We start from the raw sequence: 19,666 nt of genomic DNA, 5'->3' as shown, positions 1-19,666 counted from the left end.
ATGGGAATTTCTTCTTTTTAAAAAATAACAAAATGAAGGAATAAGCAAGGACGTCGCAACAGAAGGATCGAGGAGTACAAAGACGATATATGAGAGGAAAGACTGGAGTAGAGGCATACACAAAAAGGAATAATATACACCCACAGTTACAAAATATATCTGAGGATTTCAAGCGGTAAAAACAGTGAAGAAAATGATGTTACAATAATCCAGAACAAAGGACGCGAGACATGGTGGCGGCGTCCGTGTGGGTAACGAGGAATCCGTTAGGATATATGAAAGATGCGTCGTTCGAGAGCGCTGTGTCGCATAAACGGCTCCTTGGGAGCGGCCATCGAGGAGTGTTAACAGCAAGGGTCAAAACTGGCGTTTCATTCCGACCCCTGTTAATTCAATGGTGCGATGGCTCATCCCTTACGATCGGAAGTCCACTCGCTCCGCTCGCACTACGCTTTCGTCCCCCTGTTGATACTGACGCCTTGACGCCGGCGACTGGAGGGGGCACCGTTCCAGTCACATCTGCATTTCCAAAAGCTCCCTGTGCGTTGCCCGCGGAGGTAGAACTCAATGGATTCGAGCGTCTTGCGATTAATGCTCGCACAGCACTTAGCCACTTAATCTCCTCAGCTTCACTTGGTGCACACAACAACAACGGTCGCTTTGTAGTTACGATCTTGAACGTATATTTTGCGCCACTGAACCCGGTGTTCGCGGAGTCCATTTCGTGCCCATAGCTCTCGTCGCTGGCGGAAATGACGGGAGGCGAGATCGCGTTGGAACCTGAGTGGCTCTTGTCCTGGGATAAATCATATTCAAGGGCGTCGATAATCTGTGAGAGATCAATCGATCGACGAGGTTTCGAGTCCTAGAATCGAACAAAGTCGCACAAAGTATCAGTCCTGTGCCGTATTGAATGTAATGATAATGAGAACAAACCATATGACTAGCGCTATAGAATAAACCTTCGTTCGTCAAGACAAACCATCTCTTCCTCCATCCCCGGCGCTTCGAGCGACTCTTCATCAGATAGCCTGACAAAATTATTTTTGATGTATCCTTGCTCGTAGAGCCACCGACTTGAGTCTGAGTCTTTGACGGGGAAGCAGTAACATTGCCGACCGACTTTGGCACTTCACCTGCTGCCTGGTCTTCCGATTCTGAGTCAGAAGTCACAGGCCCGGCAGCAAATCCAATGCTACGAGCAGAAGGTGGAGACGGCGTGGTAGCACCCCCTACTACACCCGCGGTCGGAGAATGTGCAAAAGTGTTTTGACGAGATCCGCTTCCAGAGGCAGGAATAGCAATAGGGGTCGCAGTGGCACTGTTCTGGGTTGAGGTACCAAGCAGAGCTTCTCGAGCTGTGTTCACACGTCGTACCCAATCTTGCATCTCTTGCTCAGTGTCGGCCTGCAGATAGTAAGTCCGGCTGGGAGACACGAGAACAAAGCTATGTGAATGTCGCTTCAACTCCACAGGAGAGCAAGAATGGACATCTGAGAGGTCAAGAAGACGTAACAATTGATATTCGGCAGAATTTTTGTAGAACGCAAGGTGAGCAGGTCGGAGAACGAACCAGCGCTTCTTCCAAGTCTAACATACAATATTAGATGAGGTGGAACTTTGATCGCTCTGATGTATTATCACGGACCTTTCGCCGCTCGCCCTTTTTGTGCAAATAGCCAGTTTTTATGACACTGTCTTCATCAGGTCTGTGCGTTTGTGTGAGGTCAATCGAATGGCGTTCTTGTGCCCACTCCTCATCAGCCTCTTCGTTCTCATCCGATTCCTCGTCGGCACTTCCGCTTCTTCGTTCCGCAATAGAAGACAATGGTTTTGATGATACGCTAGTAGAAAGTCCGAGTGACATGCCATGACCGTGATTCTGTGCATGGCTGTGTGGGTGGCTAATCGCTTGAGGCTGCGAGCCTCCCGAGAAATAGCTACTGGCTAACGGAGAATGCTCCGGGGAGAAAAACGTGTCAGAATCGCTTTCCGTACCCGATAGGGCGGACGGTGAAAGCACATGGGGAGGCTGAATCTGCAGATGTTCAGGCAAAACAGCGCATCATTCAGTGATGCCGCGCCACCACGAAACAATCAAAGCAGACATACGGCGTGATGAACAGACCGGACAGCCAAGTCGAGGGCAATTGGACGGGACCGTCATTATTCCCAGCCAAAGTGCCGATCATGAAGTGCGTGTCAAACGTGCAGACAAGGGGCATGCGGTGCGCTAAGCAAGGTGCTTTGATGGAACGACAAGTAGACAAGTACGAACCTTAGCGGGCTTGTTGTGCACCGACAGTTTCCTTGTGATTTCTTGGGGCGTCGGAGGAGCAGCAGGACAGCCAGATCCTGGCTGGTTTTGGACAGACGACGACATCTAATGAGCCTCTGCTTGTGTATTTTCTTGCGATGAACGTCGACAGCGAGATGCAGTGGCTGCAGACTGAATTGAAGGCGCAACTATTGCAGTATTGCTTATGTAATACCAACTGTCTCCAAGAAACAAAAGCGAGCTCGCTTTCGTCCACCTTAATAATAGTGATGGCCGAGTTGGTGAATGATGATGGCTGGCAGTCGAGAGGAGTGGCAGCGACCTACGTGCTCGACGTAGACGACAACGACGACATGGAAAATAACCCTAACCAGATCAGACGATGCACGGGCAATCTCCGAATTTAGATAAGATATGCTGGACTGATCCCCACTCAGTTCTCGCTCTCATCTTCCAACACAACATTCATACTTATTTACTCTGCAACAAATGAGTTACGAGGCAAAATTCGTAAAGGCTGTCGAGATTGTTCAGGACCTCCCCAAGGACGGTCCGGTCAAACCGACACAGGACGAACAGCTCTACGTACGTTAACCCGTCGTATATCACCTCAACCCATTTGGCTTATCCCCATGATCTCATCGCTTGCCGTCCTCAGTTTTACAAGTATTACAAACAAGGCAAGTTGACTCAGAACATTTGAAATCCTCGTTTCTTCTTTTCGGCGATGTGTCCACTATTCGACTCGGCAATTTGATCGCAAACTGGCTATGCTTTGTTTTTTGTTGTGTGTTGCCGTGATTGACTCGCTTTCCTCTTTCGTTTAGTCACCGTTGGTGATGTTGACGTGCCTCGTCCCACTGGCCTCCTCGACTTTGCGGGAAAGGCTAAATGGCACGTACTTATCTGTCAATCCTGTGCAATTACATGTTCATGTGAATTTGGTGCAGGGATGCCTGGTCAGAGGTGAAGGGTACCCCCAAAGAGGAAGCACAGAAGCTTTATGTCGAAAAACTCTTAGAGGTTTGTTTGCTACGAGTGTCTCCCTTAAAACTAGACGAAAATACTCAATATATGTACCATTTTTCAATGCTGCTAGATTCTCGAGAAGGCTCCTAAGGAGTTCTCCGAAGAGTACATCAAGGCCATCAACGAGGCATAGAAAGTTCAATGTGTCTTTGTTTGGCAAAGTTATTCGCAAACGCCCGTGTATTGTAAAGCATCTTCAACGTCCTATAGACCAATCAAACTTCAGGTAGCAAACTAACAACCCACGTTCTCCTTACGCATGCCCGGAGGAGCCACCCTTAAGTCTTACCTAAACCACCGAAACTCCCATTCGTCCCTCTCTTATTCGCTTCACGTCTCATCCACAATACCTCGCGATCTCTTCGCAGAGGAGAGAAATGGTTAGGCCGATGCTCTGACGAGAACGACAATAACAAATGGCAAAATTTTATCACCGCTTCTCCCACCAAAAGATCTCTAGAACTCTGCCGATAAAACCGACATGCAGGGGTGTTGACTATATGCACTTACATGTCTACTAGTAAAGGGTCCCCTTCATGCGTATCCTCACCATTTTTCATTTCAGCAAGTTACATCAATTATGTCAAGCCCTGTATCAATGTATCACTGCGATACTGCTAGCGAGACACAAGGTACTACGCAAAGCACCATCCTAACTCTGAATCGGTTACACACAAATTAATGTTGCGTCGGACATATCCTTCACCCGTGGCTCACTGGGAACAAGATACGTTCTTGTGAGTTCATGACGTTTCAAGAATTGATCTTGATGGTAATGATACCTTTCTCTCTTACAAACTAAAAAAAGGTAAAGATATGATTGAAATACAATTTCACATCCCCTACTTAGACGTTGTCATGACTATTCACAAAGGCTCCGGCCTCCGGGATCACCAGACCAGAGAGATTGTACGTATGCATGCTCTGTACACTTCATCAATCAATATGGATCCCAGTGTCCCACAATACTTAACGGTTTCCAGTTCAGGCACTTAAGCGTGATCTCAGAAAAGAAGCATCGCTCGAGAAGTTGCACCGACGATCTTCCACCATAGTAATCGTCAACACGACCGTATCGGCAGACGGAGAAACAAGCTCTCGCTGTTATTCGCATGGAGACGACCGATGAGGACGGTTGATAGCTGATCCCGTGGACATAGATTTGCACTATAATCGTACACAGAGGGTCCGCGAAGCATGCGTTCTAAGGATCCACCATTATTTCCGTGAGATCTATCATGCTCGACAAGCACGGACCAGCCACGAAGCTCATAACGAACAAAATTCCATGCTTGTGGTACGGGAGCAGTACTGAGATTCTCACCAATTTCGTGCACCTCCCAATTTGAACGCAATAACACTGCTTTGAAACGCGACGGAGAAATAGTAGAGTCCGATGACATCCACATTTAGGCCACTAGATCCAGAATATGCATGTTCTCGATAACCCTCCGTTGGTTACACCCTAGACAAGCAACGGCGAACGGCACACGACGCTTGCCTTTGTTCTGATAGCTTTGCAATAGTGGCGTTGACAATATGTGAAATATCGGAATATCGAATACCAAATATCATAGTGGGGAAGGTACCCACATGAACGCCATCAAGGTGCGCCTCTATCAACTATGGAATCGTTGTGTTTCATTGATTAATATGCTGATTGAAGGCAATGATTTATTTTATTTTAGGCTCAACGAAAGCGAGTTTAGCCCAACGAAAGCAATCAAAGGATGAACAGCACACGAATCGATACATAGGTTATGAATCCGCGATCCTCTCTATTCATCGTTGGTTTCAATACGTAGTGACATTGATTTTCCAATACCATTTGCATAGCATGCAAAGGCTATACTGTTCATCATTCTTGTACCTCTGAATGTAGTAACTGACCTATAGGAATTAACGTCGCCATCTTAGTCTACTTGTTTTCCAGGGAGCGGTCCTATGCATCTTTGTTTGCAGGCCCGATCATTGATCAAGCTTTTGTCGGCGGATTAGGAAAATGTTCCTGTGTCAAGCAAGGCTCCAACGTATCCAGGGCATATTAATTCGTCTTTCTTCGCATCTGCTGCGGCGGGACAATTTGATATTACTTGGCCGCAGAAAACCCCAGTGATCTAGCGTAACTCTCCTCACAAGCAGTATTCCAACTTCCCTCTCCGTCCTTCAGCCTATTCTTTTCACAGAAACATCGATAACGTCATTCGCTCGAAGGCCTGAGACCCTGAATTCCTACTTCTAACGGAGCGGTAACATTGTAATTCGGCGGCTGGGGTACTAGGACTAGAAGGATCTACAAATACGTCTTGACTCGACCCTCATAGGTAGCCCCTAATGAGCACAGTAAGCCTGCTCTCCTGTTTTGTTTCTGTCTTTATCGAGCTCTGGGCGGGCCATTCCAGGATCGAAGCAGTGAGAAGGTCTAGAAACTCGCGTTACAACATATTGAGAAGGCGCATTACGAGATCTTGTGTATCCAGAATATCCATCATCCGCACTATTATCAGATGCTAGATGCACTGGCGTCTAGACGCATCCGGACGTATCGCACGTAATCCTTCCGGTCGTCGAGTCAATACCTTCCAGCATCCAAATTTACAAGTTCGTCCGAAAACATTTGGGAACCCCAGACAGCGCGCGTTGGACCACGCCACAAATTCTAGCGCATCCGCGAAGGATTTTCCAAGTGTTTAGAATATACGCTCGAGCGCCAGAACACTCACTAAGACCCGAGAGATCGCAATTTATCTTAAATCCTACTTTCCACATAGAATCCCACTCTTTCAATCTGAGGATCTCGTTCTCACCATTCGCGAAATCGATAACTAGAACCTCAATAAGTGCAGGAACGTCACTCCTCGGGAGACCCCGACATCTACAACATCCCCTCTCTGTTCTCTGCTTCACCAGCATGCACGACATGGCTTGAACCTTCCACGATTTCGATATCGGCGTCCTACAGCTCCGCCATTCTAGTCGAATTCTTGTACTTTCAAGAACCACGGCTCCTAAGCTACCCCCAAACCTAAGCAAACTTCCTATGGGAACTTGAATACTCAACTGCTTTAGTCCGACTCGGAATACTCTCTCAGCTAGACAGATACTCCCGTCTTTTTCCTCCCTACTTCCCTTTGTTCAACAAAAGTACGAAAATACAATTGATTAAGCCTTATTGATCGGCTCTACGTCACCTCCGTCTCTGTCGGCAATAACTTGTGAGGACTGAGTTCTCGAACGAAGAGAGCACTTGTATTTCCACACGCACATACCCTAGTCGGGTTCTAGATATTGCCAACTATACGGCGATACGACCCTTCCCTTTGGTCATGCACGCGGAAACCTGGAAACCCGATGAGTGTAATCTACAGCAAAACCCAATACGAATAATAGTGGCATCGTTATATTCATATTACGGTTATACTAGCATAGCCAATTTCCCGGAAATGAAGTACTTCTTTCCTCCTCGAACGAAAACGAACCGAAGGAACGAACCTTGAGCTTCTTATTCGGCAAAACCAAATATTCATTTCAATGATTCCAGTACGTCTCTTCTTGCTGACCCTATCCTGCGGAAACACCTGCGCGACACGAGTTACTCCTGAGGGCACGAGTGGTCCTTCCCCTCCTTACTCCCTAATCCTAATATCCCGAACAAGCAATCGCCTCCCAGGCCATGCATGCCTCGCACACTCAGCACATTCCTGAATATTGATAACGATCTGTTGGGTATAATGATTCACGGAAAACGATGTGATAGTGAAGGTGATTGCGCAGTATTCGAACCTCCACACTTCACATCCCGCATCTGCATCCGCATCACAGTGCAACATACGTGAAAACAGAACCACAAGCAAACTACGCACGAGTAACCAGAAAAAGGCAATCGCCTGATCATTATTCCCGTCTCAACACACCCAACAAAAAGGCCTCTCCAATTTCACAACATTAAAGCATAACGAAACACAAGAAACCCAACACAAGCATTACACGCGTACACCTTGCAAAGTTTCCCAGTTTAAGCAATCGCCTAAACATTCGTATTTTGTTAGAGAGGACCTCTGACTCTGCTCTTTGTCCTAAGATCCATTAACCTCGGTTCTTAGACATAATACAGAAACGAGTTCAAGCGTGCTGGCAGTTGGAAAGAGGTTCATGGAGAATCAAGAGCAAGGGCAGAATCGTCCAAATCAGGATTCTACTGATCACGTACCTTACATAAGTACTACTCATCTAATCGACTCTAGCCTTATGTCGTTTGGTCGCTGGATCGCACTACAAACCAGCACTGAGCAGCTATGTCATCTAAATGACATACATGTACTTATAACCGAAAAGACAACCAAACTCTTACTTTTGAGCGCTCATTTCAAATCGCAGAGAGTCAGAGACAACTAACTATAATGAAGCAGCGAACACAGGTTTTGCAAGCCTTCGTGATATTTTTTTTTGAACTCTGGCAAATCAACAGAAAGTAAAAAAATAAAAGACTAGCGTCTACCTGTAGCCAAATAAAATAAAGTCGTCGTTCATTCTATACACTACTTCCTACCTCACCGTAAAAGCACGAGAGGCTTTTAACATCAAAAGACATCAAGAAAAACAGAGCACAACCAAGAACCCATCCATCCTTCCTAATAGGCTTATCCTCCTTCTACCTCCAACCAACCAATCCATCAATCAAAGCAGACCAAGGAAATAGAGCAGAACAGAATGTTAAAAGGAAAAACAAAAACAAAAACATATACAAGCGTGTACATACATTATTACAATATCAATAGCAAAACAAGTCCTTGTATCTAACTAATATCATGACATGATGGGGCTCGTAACAGATTCGTGTGTGTATCAGAATCAGAATTAGAATCAGAACAGAAAAAAAATGAAGAAGTAGAATGTCTGTGTCGTAAGGAGGTCGTCAAGAGTGGTGTTTTCGAAGACGAAGAAGTGAAGAAGAAAAAGAGGAGGGGAAAGGGTAAACGAAATGTTGGAACGAGCAAGCACGGAACGTATTCAAGAAGGATCCATCCAACCAACCAACTAGTGAATGTGCATAAAGCCCAACAAGAAGGGAAGGGGGGGGGGGAAGGACCAGCAATAAAGATCATGAAAATTGAAAATTGAAAAAAAAAGCAAACAGAACTTGACTCAAAAACAGAACACGGAAAGACCGCAAAGGAGAAGAACAAAGCCCAACCCAAACCTCACGATTCAGAAACCCCACTAATCGACCCTCTCTCCCCATCCGGGTTCGCAACAAACAACTCCGGCCTCGTGACAAGCCCATACTTCACGTTCGACCGCGTTTTTCGTCTCCCGGGCGTCGGACTCTGCACCTGTCCTTGTCCTTGAGTTTGAGTTAAAGCGTAATCATGCGACCTAGGTGTCCTCGTCGGCGTCGAATTCGAATTATTATTGTTGTTATTGGAAGAAGAAGAAAGAGAAAGGGACGTAGAACTCGGAGAAGAAGCAGAAGGAGACGAGAATATCTCCAAAGACATCCTCCTCTCGTAATCCGCAACACGGGCAGCGACCGTACCAGGCGAGACGGGAGTCTTACCCTTTGATATCGAGCCTATTAGGGACGGTGGGAATGGTGGAGGTGGGGTAGATAGGAGGGAGGTGGATGCGGAGGATTGTGTTTGAGCTTTTGGTATGGCTCGAATTGAGCTCTCTACACCGTCAAGTCGATCGAACGAGGGAGCGACGATCTCGGTCGGGGACTGTACGATCCCTTCCTCGTTATCATCCCCAAACGGCGAAGTCAAAGAGAAATTCGCCTCTGCAATATCCAGCGTCCTGTCCGGTTCATAAGCTCCAAGGGAAGACCACGTCCCCTCCCTCTCATGTCCACTCCTCCCCTCACTTTCCACGAGACTCGCTGCATCACCAATAATACTCGACGTCGTAGTCCCAGTTGCCTCCCTCTGCGCAACGTCCACTCCCCTCCCTGCACCGAACAGCTTCTCAAGCTTCGCCGAGTCAGCCGTCCGACTCGTCTTCAAACTCGTCGTACTCTGCTCGTGTCCACTTGTCGAGTATATCCTCCTCCCTTCTCCTTTTTCTCCTTTCGAGGGTGTCTTCTCATGTCCTTGTCCCTGTCCTTGGTACCTTGGTGTTTGTCCTAAACCAACTAATCCCAGCGAGCCTATCAACTTCGAAGCAGTAGGCGAATCAGGAGACCCACTCGACCCCCCACTAGCCTCCTTAATCGCTCCCAACCGTCCAGGAGGAGGGTTCGGATCTCGGAAATCCAAGTCCATCCTCGTCCTCGACGTCGAAGCACTCCTCGCTTGGTCTTGTAAGCTATCTCGGAGCGACGTCGTTCGTTTAAACCTCGTCCACCACGAATCCGAGCGTTTCACGGGGCTCGACGGTACACCGACAATAGATCCACTGATGATTGATGTTGTTCGTGGTCGAGCACTATTGGGTGATGCAGGAGTTTGGTGGGAGGAGGTGGAAGTGGTGTGACCGCCACTGCTCCCGTCTAAAAGGGAAGACGACGTTGGCCCATTCGAGCTGCTTTGTGTACTCTTCGACGCGGTCGTTACGAGAGGAGGAAGTTGAGGGATGGCAGATGAATGGGATAAGGTAGATTGAGAAGAACGAGGATCCACTTCGCGTTGTCCTTGAAGAGGAGAAGGGGACGAAGGTCCAGCTTCGTCTAATGATCTCCGAGCAGACGCGTCGAACAGTACTACTCCTTCCTTCTCTCGATCCTGGTCCTGGTCACGGAATGGATCAGAATACTTCGACACATGCGAACTCTCCTGCCTTCCTCCTCTCGGCCTCGCAGCAAGCGCGATATCCCCTTCGTCGTCCGAAAGTCCTCCGGGCTCGTACGGATGATGACTCTTATCACTCAATAACAACCCTTCACTATCCTCATACGCATCAAACGGATCCAGAGGGAGGGAGACGTCCGTCCACTGTCTCCCATGTACCCGTCCCTTCGTACTCGCGCTTCCCCCACTGACGATACGCCTAACACCCGCACCCATATTCTTCAGAGACCCGCTGAAAATCCGCACGATAGAGGATCCACTCGACCCCGCACTCGCATATCGCTCATGTATAGATGGAGCATCGTGGACGCTATACCAACTCCTCGAACTCCCACTCCCAAACCTCCTCGCCCGATGCGCAACCCCCAATTCCGAAGCGTCTTCATTCGCAAGCATATCAATCCTCTGCCTAGGTCGTCCAAGTCCAAGTACAGTCCACCCCTCCTTCTTATCCGCCACGCGCGTCTTCTCACCTCTCGCTAACGCCCTTCGAGTCCTCAACCAAGGTAAGATCGCTATACCCGCAAGTTCCCAAGGCGCTGAAGGCGAAGCTCCGTCAGGACTCTGCTGCTCGTCGTCGTTCTGTATAAGATGGAATTGCTGCTCGCGTGCGCGTCGGCGACGAATGATGACGACGACGAGGAACCCAGCAGCTAGTGCAACTGCTAACACACTAAATATACTCGCAACGACGATAGTAGCAGTATGTTTCTCTCCATCGCCGTTTCCATCTCCGCCGTTTGGATCGGATCCGGTGGGTGAGGAGCCTGGACGAGTTCCTGTGCCAGTAGGATTTGAGCCGCCAGAACCGTTAGGACCTCCTGGTGAGGAACCACCCGTGCCTCCAGGGACGGGAAGTGTAGTGAGCGAAGGACCGGACTGAGGTGAGAAGGATGACGTGAAGGAGCCTTTGTCAAAGTCGAACACAGAAAGTGCGACAGGTGCACCCGCGTTCGTCCCATAGCCTGCAATACAACATAAGAGCATATACCACCAAATATTAGATATTGATTAATTGTATGATTGGATGTATGCACATAGAAGAGAGAATACGCACCAAAACCAAAAACAACCTGACTCCCAACCTGTACCGCAAAATGATCCCTCCTCGCTCCAAGCTGCGTCAACGCAGACACATTCGACCACTTCATCGGGCTCGCCTTCGTATCCAACACCCACCCATCACTCAAACTCGTCTGAAACTGAGCGTCCGACCCACCATGTATCAACAATTTATCTCCCTCAAGCCACGTATACGCAAACGCTCTTCGTCCACCGGGCACACCACTCCCAGAATCAACACTCTCCAACTTCCAAGTTAAAGTCGCCTGCGTCGTATCGATACTCCAAATCGTCGTGAACGGCACAAGACTCCCCTCACTCTGCGAATACCCACCCAACACCAGCACCCTCCCATCCGAAAGTACGACCGATCCATGTCCATATATATCCGGAGGCCCATTCTCACTAGGTAATTTCGTGAAACTCGGAACGCTCGGGTCGAAGACATAATGATCTGAATAACCCAACGAAGAACCATCGTCCTTCTCCCCTCCAACCAAATACACCTTCCCACCAACCGAAGCAGTCGTATGATGTATCCTCCTACTCGGCTCACCTGCCCATCCCTCCTGTTCCATAATCCACTCCGAAGTCTGCGTATTGATATTGCTAACATCCAACAAAGCTGCAGAGTTCGCCTGACTCGGCAACACAATCGGCGAGTTCGGCCCTCCATCCCCACCGAACAACAGCATCTGGCTCGTATTATACGCAGCAAGACTATGCCAAGCAAGCTCCTGCCCCTGATTCGTCGATGTATTCTGCGATCCGGATATATACCTCCAAGGCGGAGAAGTAGGGTCAAAGCTACTCGATAAGTCCAAAGTGAAGAGATCGTTCGTCGTTGGCGCCGACGTGTACGAATACGAGCCAAATTGGTCCGTCTTGCCTCCCGAGACGAATAACACGTTATTAACTACTGCAGTTGCTTGACCCCATCTTACTCAATTATTAACAACAATTATTTTGACTGGAAAGAGTATAGCGAAGCGTACCTTGGCTGAGAAGTAAACTGCCCCCAAACCAACCGCGCACAAAGCAAGATGTAAAGATGTCGCAGTCCCGAACGAAACAGGAAAGGGGTAGTAGTCGAGCGTAGATGAACAGAGCGCGTCATAAGCTAATCGTAAATAACCAGCAGTCGCTCATAAACAATCCAGACAGCAATAGCAGAGCCTAGTAATCATGGACCTCGTTGATAGTCAGTGGTTGTGGTCCAAGGGATGGTTGAAATTGATCGTGACGACGGATAAAGTAATAATGGAATGCTGCGGGACGTGGAGAGTGTAAATGAGAGGGGCTGATTACTCGGCGGCAAACTTAGACATCCCATTTGATTTGGTCAACTCCTTCCGCAATTGGACCAGTACACTGCCACGCACGCGTCACTCCGTCCCTGTTCTAGATCACGAATTATGTCAATGCTAAAGCGTATTCGATCAGGAAATTGCTATCCTATTGTATCGTACACATAGCACAAGAAAGCAAGAGACTTGACTATTCAGAACAATATACAAAAATAAACGAAAACAATATTAATTCAAAAAGGCGAATAAAACCAATGATCATGTTTAATTATAAACAAGGAACAGACAGACGGAGATATCACCCCGTCCGTGCCGACAATCGTCTCGCTATTCTGCTCACAGGCACAACTTCCGGTATTTCTTCATCAGACGAAGAATCATCCACATCCACATCCTCCAACCCTTCCACACTGCCTTCTCCCATAACAGCAGATGGGCCTCCCGCTCCACCAAATGCAATAAATCCGCGCTTCCGACTACGCGTTCCGAGTCCTGAGAACGTGTCCGGTTCGTCGTCGTCTAAAACCTCTGCATCGTACGTAGCTTCCGCTCGTCGCAACTCCGAATCTAACGAGTCTCTTCTTCGAAGCGAAGCTGTTCCAGATGAGGCGTTGTTGGACGAACTACGCACAGTCGACTTCGATCGACCCTTTTGCAAGCCTTTATGCACAGGTAACCGCGTTGGGCGAACAGCCTTCTGAATTGCCGGCTTGAACATACCGGGAGGAGGTCGTAAAGGCAGACGAAGCGGTGGACTCTCAGGCGCGTCTGCTTGACGAACATCTTGCACTTGCTCCTCTTGCTCGTCAACCTGGATATACGAAGATGGCTCGGCAGAGGCAAACGACAAAGATATTGGATCCATATCTTCGTCGTCTCCTTCCTCGTGCTGGCTAACCTCCTTCACCATTCGTGCTCGTGCAGGAGCTCGAGGCCTACGAGGAGAATCAAGCTTCCGGGAGACAGGCTGTCTTCGTGTAAACGAGTCATCCATTTGGGACGCCTCGAGAACTCTTCGAGCTGGTTGCGACTTCCTCTGTTGCTGTTCGGACCGATATCTCTCCATCCCAATCTCCTCGACCTCCCCAGCATCGTTATGAATATCGGGAAGTATCACCCTCTCATGAATAACGTCCCCAGTGCTCGTATTTTCTCTATGCTCTGAGGCTGAAGGTGGAGGCGTCGGCGGTGAGCGATCTTCGTTACTCCTCCCACTATCCTGTTCGTTGTCTGAACACAAGGATGGGGTTCCCATACCTATTCGCACTTCTGCTAAGTGATGTAACCGTGAAGTAGCGTCCATTGAAGGGCCGGATGACTGCGATGAGTTGGATACAGGAGCCGTTCGACTTGCGATATCTGTGGGATTAGGCAACCTGGTGTTCTTCGTTGAGGAAGATGGAGGTCGAATAGAAGAGACACTAGAAGTCTCTCTTGCATGCACCGAGGACGACAAAGCCCGCCGTTTAGAAGCTAAATAAGGACAAATCAGCACATCATCCCATTTCGCAATCCAATATGTAAACTCACGTAGTGGGTCTTCTGCCGCCTCAGAAGCTCCTGGCTGTTTCCTCTTACTACCAACCGGAACATCTCTCCCTGGGTCCGCTGATTCGCCGACCTCCCTGGTTGATTCTGCTCTCCGAACCTGCCTGGAGGGACCAGCGAAAGCAAAACTCCTCTCCGGCCTCGGTAACATCTCAGACCTATTCCCAACATCCTCAATCTCCCTCGGCCTCAACACAACCTCCGACCGATTCCCAACATCTCCAACCTCTCTCACCCTCACAGCGGGCTGCGAACGCGACGAGGACGACGGCATCGTAGACGTTTCATCAGCATTTCCGATTTTCCGCAGCCTATGTGTTTTCATTTCAGTTAAGAACGCAGCCATCATGTCAGCTCCGACGATCGTTGGTTGGCCCTTTCGAACGGAAGGTCCACCATATGCAGCTGGGTTAATTGGTTTCTCGACAGGTGTCCCGGCGTGTCGAAGAGAAGCACGAACATCAGCGAACGTTTGTTCTTGTTGATTCATCGTTTGCGGACGTGAAAAGACTGGAGGTGGGGGAGGCGGTGGCGGTGGTGGAGCGATATTGGATTGAGTAACAACAGGTCTCCTTGCCAGCTAATGAAATCAAATGATTAGCATTAAAAACCAGATTCGAACAAAAATAACAAACCTCTTCCCGGAGTTTCCTGAGTTCCTCTTCTAGGATCCGGATCCTCTCTTTATCCCGCGTTCTTTCATCGTCATTCGCGAGTGATCGAGATTCCCTTTCTTGTCGTCTCGCAGTGTGAAGCTCCCGTTCCTTTCCCTTCACCCTTGTCGTGACGGATATATCAGCTCGGGAGGAACGATTGTGTTCATCCTCCGAACTTGACTCTTCCTCGGAATCATCTACATTAATTACTTCGGCTTCGGGAAGGACAGGCGCCTTGCCTTTTCCCTTGTTGGGAGACGACCAAGTTGCAGGAGCGGGAGATTGAGGAAGTAACAGTGAAACGTCCGGGTTCTTGTCTGCAGATCTTTGACGAACTGCTTCTTGTACAAACCTGCCCATGCCACGAGAAGGTCGCTTCGTAGGCGAAGATGACGGTCCTTCTTCATTCTCTGAAGATTCTTCAGCAGGGAACAAGTCTTGTGCACGTTGTTCAGGGTTTGAACTTTGCCGACGGCCAGAAGATGGACCCGCTTCCATTTCTTCAATTTGATGCGCTGGGCGTGGAGTTTCCGATAACCTTCGAGAAGGCGAGACGGACACCTCAGATGCAAATCTGACAACTCGCGTTCTTTCAAAGTCTGGTTCGGGTGTAGGTTCGAGTGATGAGGTTCGGTCATACAGGGCACCAGGCATCGTGAAGGCAGAGCGTTTTCGGCGTATCCGAGCAGGAGAGGGGGAAGGTACGGGTGTAAGGGATCTGTCTGATCCTGATAGTCCTTCTAATATAAACGAGAAGGATCGTTAGTATATGCAGAAAGTTTTAAACACGGGTATAGACCAGCAGCGTTTTGAATAGTATGAAAAACCTGGTCTTGTGCCATCACACTTGCCTTCTTCATCGTCCGGATGTGCTGGTTGTCTACGAGCAGGACGCGGCGTCAAGGGACTCGAAGCAATACGCTTTGTTCCCTTGTTGCCCTCATCTTCACTACTACTGGCGTATTGATCATGCCGCGCATTTCGTGCAAAACGGTGAGAAGCGAGACCGGGTGAACGCAGATTGACGCGTGACGTTTTACGTCCATTTGTTTTCCCTTCCCGAGGTAGTCGATGAACCACACGAGTCGTGTCTTTGGACACCTCCCGCATTTCAGGTTGGCTCCTTGACGACGAAGCACGCGGTCCATCCTCTTCCTCCTCATCGTCATCTTCCTCTTCTTCAAACTCGTCCTATATCACACCATATCAACATTGGCACATCCAACCTGCAACACTCAACTCAAGAGACGCACCTCGGGCACCCGTCCAGTCGCAGTACTCACGAACGAGTCGATCTCCCGTGACACGAAACTAAACACACTCGATAACAGACTCGTCGTCTGTTCTTTCTCCTTCTCCTTCCCCTTCGCGCGTTTCAAACTCGACGTTGATGTAATTCTCGCATGTCGGGAATGCGCGTGCTGGCGTGGCATGGTTTAATTTCGCGATCCGCTCCGCTCCCCAACCCGTCGTGGTTCGTGGCTTGCACAAAATCCAGGCCCACAAAGCAAGCTCGTTACGCGCCGAAAACCAAGAAAACCAAGAAAAGCGCGTTAAACGCCAGTCCAAGATATCCAGGACTTGAATAAATGCTGGTCGGGGTGTAAGAAATGGTTGAGGTGGAATTAGTTGCGTCTGTCACACGTCACGCTTCTAGATCGGAACAAGAACCACACGCGGGGCTGATTACATTTCTACCACGACCTTGTTGTACACTCTTACAGTTACTTACTCTTCATTTATCTTTTTGTCGACCACTGTAACATTATAACCTTTTAATCATAATGGAAATAATCAAGAATAGCTCTACTTCCTTTGGCGTACCTCAAGACGTCTTCGATAAGCTCTCGTCAAAGTCTCAAACGGCTATCGCGCGGCTGTTGGTCCACAAGCCAGAATCCTTTGACCTGTCTGTCCTTATCTACTTATTGGCTTAATCTGCTTGTGCTCATGCTGTTCTTTGGCGTTCTGCGTCTACTCTCTACTCTGGAAACTGCACTCGACCGAAATGGTTTCTTGAATGGACGAACTTACTGAAGTACGAAGTATCCTACAACGAAACTAGCAGCTGTCCTCGTCCTGTTATACGAAAAGCCCGAGGATAAAGAGCTCTACGTCCTCCTCACCACACGCTCCAAGAAACTTCGCTCACACCCAGGTCAAACCGCTCTCCCAGGCGGGAAATGCGAAGATTCCGATGCGGATGTTATTGAGACAGCTGTAAGCTCTTTCATCGTCTCCCACCATCTCGACATCGAGCCTCTTATCTCTGGGTCGTAATTGCCTCGTGCATACTAGTACCGAGAAGCCGCTGAAGAAGTCGCCCTACCTTTACATTCCTCATCCATCCACGCACTCTGCATCCTCCGACCCTGGCTCTCCAAATACCGTCTCCTCGTCACACCCGTTGTCACACTCCTCTCTGACCTCAGCGTACTCGACACCCTCGTTCCTTCCGATGGCGAGGTCGAGGCCATTTTCGAACATCCACTGGAAGCGGTTCTGGATCCGGAGTTGGTTCTGGCGAGGAACTTGTGGCTGGCGGAGACAGGTGGAGAGCATTGGCCTTATGAAGAGGAGTTATATGTGAGTGAATCGAGTGTTCCGTGTCGATATGCTGCTTATTTATATATTTTACTTGCCTGTATGCGGAATAGAATCATTCCGATACACAATACTCTCCTGACGCAGCGTACAGAATGCATCGTTTTCGAACTAGTGCATCACCTATTAAGGGTCTAACATCCGACATCCTCGTATGTCCACTTTTCTGTCCTCTTCATTTACACCTCCGTCACTCTACATCCGACTCTTTCCTGTCGCCTCATTCTCTCCTAATGCACAAACTCAAATCATCACCTCCCCCTCGCCACCAGATAATGACAGCAGAACTCGCCTACGCCCGCTCACCAACCTACCCCCGCTGGGCACCAGGCCAAGCAACCTCCTTCGCAGGTATCGCACAAATCCTCGAACGCGAGCGCGAGGCACACGAAGCCGCCATCTTACACAAGAAAACTCTCGGTACTGGGATCTTGAATGGTTTAGGAGATGGAAATGGAGGGGAAGAAAGTAAACACGCCTCGCGCGAGCATTTACCTGCTGTATAAAGTAAAGATCAAAGGATGTTGCAAGTGGAAGATTTTGGTGTATTGACTTTGCCTTTCTAGATATCTCTCAATTTTTGGGTCCCAGAAATTACCAGATGAATATTGGAGGCTGATAATATGTGTGTATTTGACTCTCCAGACCCGTACATGCAGTTGTCAACATTTAATCGAGGGTCATCTCATTGCCAGGCTATGTCTACATCACAAAGTACAAAATTGACAGTATTGCAAACGACTCGAATGCTTTTCATTTCTCTCAATCCTTTGAGACGACCTGTGCTCATCTATGAAGAGCCAACAGTCTCTAAAGAACTAATTTCGCCATCCGGGACCAGGGAAGGTTCGTCGTGGAAGATTGCAGGATTCGGTGTAAAGTTCATCGACTCGATCTGAGCTGAGACCTCAGCAGCGCGTTGCCTGCTGTCGACTCGCCGAATTTGCAAGAGAAGACGGTTGCTTATAACGCAGCAGAGAACTCCTTCTAGGCTAGAATCGAAGATTCAGTTTTGATATTTATAGTCAGAAATCACTAGATTATACGTCAAGAAGATGCCATTCAAAGGGGTCTGTTTTACAGTAGTGTCAGCAAAAAGTTGCAAATGTGCTGGCTGTATGTTGCACCGGTTCAGAGAGTAGTAGCATCATGTTTATGAATGCCACAGCTGTAGTTTAGATGCCGTTGTTAATCCAAAATGGGACACGTGTTTCTAAACAGGGGCTCACAGATCACACTCAAGAAGTACATTGCTCCTATGCGTGTTTACTCGATATTAGTCACAATAGATCCAAGCAATCAAAGGATTACAGACCTCCAGTGAGCAGTTCCTTCAAGAGAGTACCAAACGACTTTGAATCACGATCTGGGCCCATTCAGTGAATGTTCAATGAACAATGAAAAAATACAACCAAATTACAATAGATTACAGCCCTTGTTAGTAGAAGGCCAAATGCGACTTATGGGTGGGAGGGAAGGAAGAGTAAAGGGTAATCTGAGCAGACTTCCAGGGAGATGATATGATATCGAACGACTCACCTGTCGCACTACAAACGAGGATAAGGTATGCTATCCACACATTTTTGTAGTTGTTGATACAACCACACCTGGAATTGAATACACGAATAGGAGGAGCTAGTGTTGTAGGTTAATTTTACTTACTATCAAAGGGAGGTGTGAAGAGAGAAGGCACACAAGAACAAGGGGCAAGGTGACAATTGACTGCTCAGTGTCTCTTGTCCTTATATTGTATGTATTCTAACTGAGACATTATGAAGTCATTGTCTTGTGATAAACTCATCATCTTGTGATACTCCCCTTCAAACTCTTACTAGTCTGAGTAAACTGGTAAGATGTTTGACTTGTGGTACATATAGTGCTTTTGTTAATATATCTGCTCTTTGATTGTTTGTCTGTATGTATTTTGCATTTATGTACTCTAACTCAATATAGCATTTAATAAAATCTTTCTTATAATCTAAATGCTTTGTCTGTTCTAAGTATTTGAGTTTGTCTGATGTAACTGTTTGTATGACAGTGTCATTATCACAATAAATATTAATTGGTGCTTCAGAGACCTGCAGAATCTCTTCATCTAAATGAGTAGTGTGATTGCTTCTTGTGTTCCTCTTACAAGAGCTATTAATTCAGCTTTATACATTGAATTTGCTACTAGTGTTTGTCTTTTACTTGGCTACAAAACTAATGAATTGCTCAAGTAAAATGCATATCCTGATATTGTACAATGCCCTTCTTGCATCATACTGTCTACATCTGTATATGTTAACATTTATTTCAGATAAATGTGTCATATGTCTCAAATCATGCAAACGTCTTGCAAATATACACTATTGCTGAGACATGTCTTCTGAGACATACATCCAAGACATACAATAT

General features: G+C 47.8%; 7 protein-coding genes across 7 annotated transcripts; 3 read left to right on the top strand and 4 right to left on the bottom strand.

Moving 5' to 3' along the window:
- Positions 1 to 32: 32 nt before the first annotated feature.
- FOMMEDRAFT_102504 (PH-domain-containing protein) lies at positions 33 to 2,439 on the bottom strand. Its single transcript, XM_007262856.1, has 4 exons — positions 2,279 to 2,439; positions 1,649 to 2,032; positions 937 to 1,590; positions 33 to 865 (listed from the first exon to the last, which is right to left on the bottom strand). The coding sequence occupies exons 1-4, from the start codon at positions 2,381 to 2,383 to the stop codon at positions 392 to 394; spliced, it is 1,617 nt and encodes a 538-aa protein (XP_007262918.1). The 5' UTR covers positions 2,384 to 2,439; the 3' UTR covers positions 33 to 391.
- A 119-nt stretch (positions 2,440 to 2,558) lies between these two features.
- FOMMEDRAFT_144606 (uncharacterized protein) lies at positions 2,559 to 3,743 on the top strand. Its single transcript, XM_007262855.1, has 5 exons — positions 2,559 to 2,863; positions 2,937 to 2,958; positions 3,106 to 3,172; positions 3,229 to 3,301; positions 3,378 to 3,743. Exons 1-5 carry the CDS (start codon positions 2,768 to 2,770, stop codon positions 3,438 to 3,440), a joined length of 321 nt encoding a protein of 106 aa, XP_007262917.1. The 5' UTR covers positions 2,559 to 2,767; the 3' UTR covers positions 3,441 to 3,743.
- Positions 3,744 to 6,649: 2,906 nt separating this feature from the next.
- FOMMEDRAFT_138527 (uncharacterized protein) lies at positions 6,650 to 7,401 on the top strand. Its single transcript, XM_007262854.1, has one exon. It carries the CDS (start codon positions 6,839 to 6,841, stop codon positions 7,010 to 7,012), a length of 174 nt encoding a protein of 57 aa, XP_007262916.1. The 5' UTR covers positions 6,650 to 6,838; the 3' UTR covers positions 7,013 to 7,401.
- A 431-nt stretch (positions 7,402 to 7,832) lies between these two features.
- On the bottom strand, positions 7,833 to 12,371 carry FOMMEDRAFT_17138 (uncharacterized protein). The gene is made up of 3 exons (XM_007262853.1): positions 12,150 to 12,371; positions 11,150 to 12,093; positions 7,833 to 11,057 (listed from the first exon to the last, which is right to left on the bottom strand). The coding sequence occupies exons 1-3, from the start codon at positions 12,269 to 12,271 to the stop codon at positions 8,509 to 8,511; spliced, it is 3,615 nt and encodes a 1,204-aa protein (XP_007262915.1). The 5' UTR covers positions 12,272 to 12,371; the 3' UTR covers positions 7,833 to 8,508.
- Positions 12,372 to 14,256: 1,885 nt separating this feature from the next.
- FOMMEDRAFT_17137 (uncharacterized protein) lies at positions 14,257 to 15,834 on the bottom strand (the record flags this gene model as incomplete). Its single annotated transcript, XM_007262852.1, has 3 exons — positions 15,517 to 15,834; positions 14,645 to 15,405; positions 14,257 to 14,589 (listed from the first exon to the last, which is right to left on the bottom strand). Coding segments are annotated over exons 2-3 (944 nt in total), but the record flags the coding sequence as incomplete, so codon positions are not given.
- Positions 15,835 to 16,449: 615 nt separating this feature from the next.
- Positions 16,450 to 17,888, top strand: FOMMEDRAFT_25875 (uncharacterized protein; the record flags this gene model as incomplete). The annotated part of the gene is made up of 6 exons (XM_007262851.1): positions 16,450 to 16,574; positions 16,705 to 16,885; positions 16,964 to 17,251; positions 17,323 to 17,421; positions 17,542 to 17,737; positions 17,836 to 17,888. 6 exons carry the CDS (start codon positions 16,450 to 16,452, stop codon positions 17,886 to 17,888), a joined length of 942 nt encoding a protein of 313 aa, XP_007262913.1.
- A 171-nt stretch (positions 17,889 to 18,059) lies between these two features.
- Positions 18,060 to 18,645, bottom strand: FOMMEDRAFT_151943 (uncharacterized protein; the record flags this gene model as incomplete). The annotated part of the gene is made up of 5 exons (XM_007262850.1): positions 18,060 to 18,261; positions 18,316 to 18,341; positions 18,397 to 18,437; positions 18,499 to 18,525; positions 18,585 to 18,645. The coding sequence occupies 5 exons, from the start codon at positions 18,643 to 18,645 to the stop codon at positions 18,060 to 18,062; spliced, it is 357 nt and encodes a 118-aa protein (XP_007262912.1).
- Positions 18,646 to 19,666: the final 1,021 nt, after the last annotated feature.

This window comes from Fomitiporia mediterranea, assembly GCF_000271605.1.
Source record: "Fomitiporia mediterranea MF3/22 unplaced genomic scaffold FOMMEscaffold_2, whole genome shotgun sequence".
In the NCBI taxonomy this organism is placed as follows: Eukaryota; Fungi; Basidiomycota; class Agaricomycetes; order Hymenochaetales; family Hymenochaetaceae; genus Fomitiporia; species Fomitiporia mediterranea.
The sequence above is the reverse complement of the archived record's forward strand: the minus strand, read 5'-3'. Positions and strand labels throughout refer to the sequence as shown.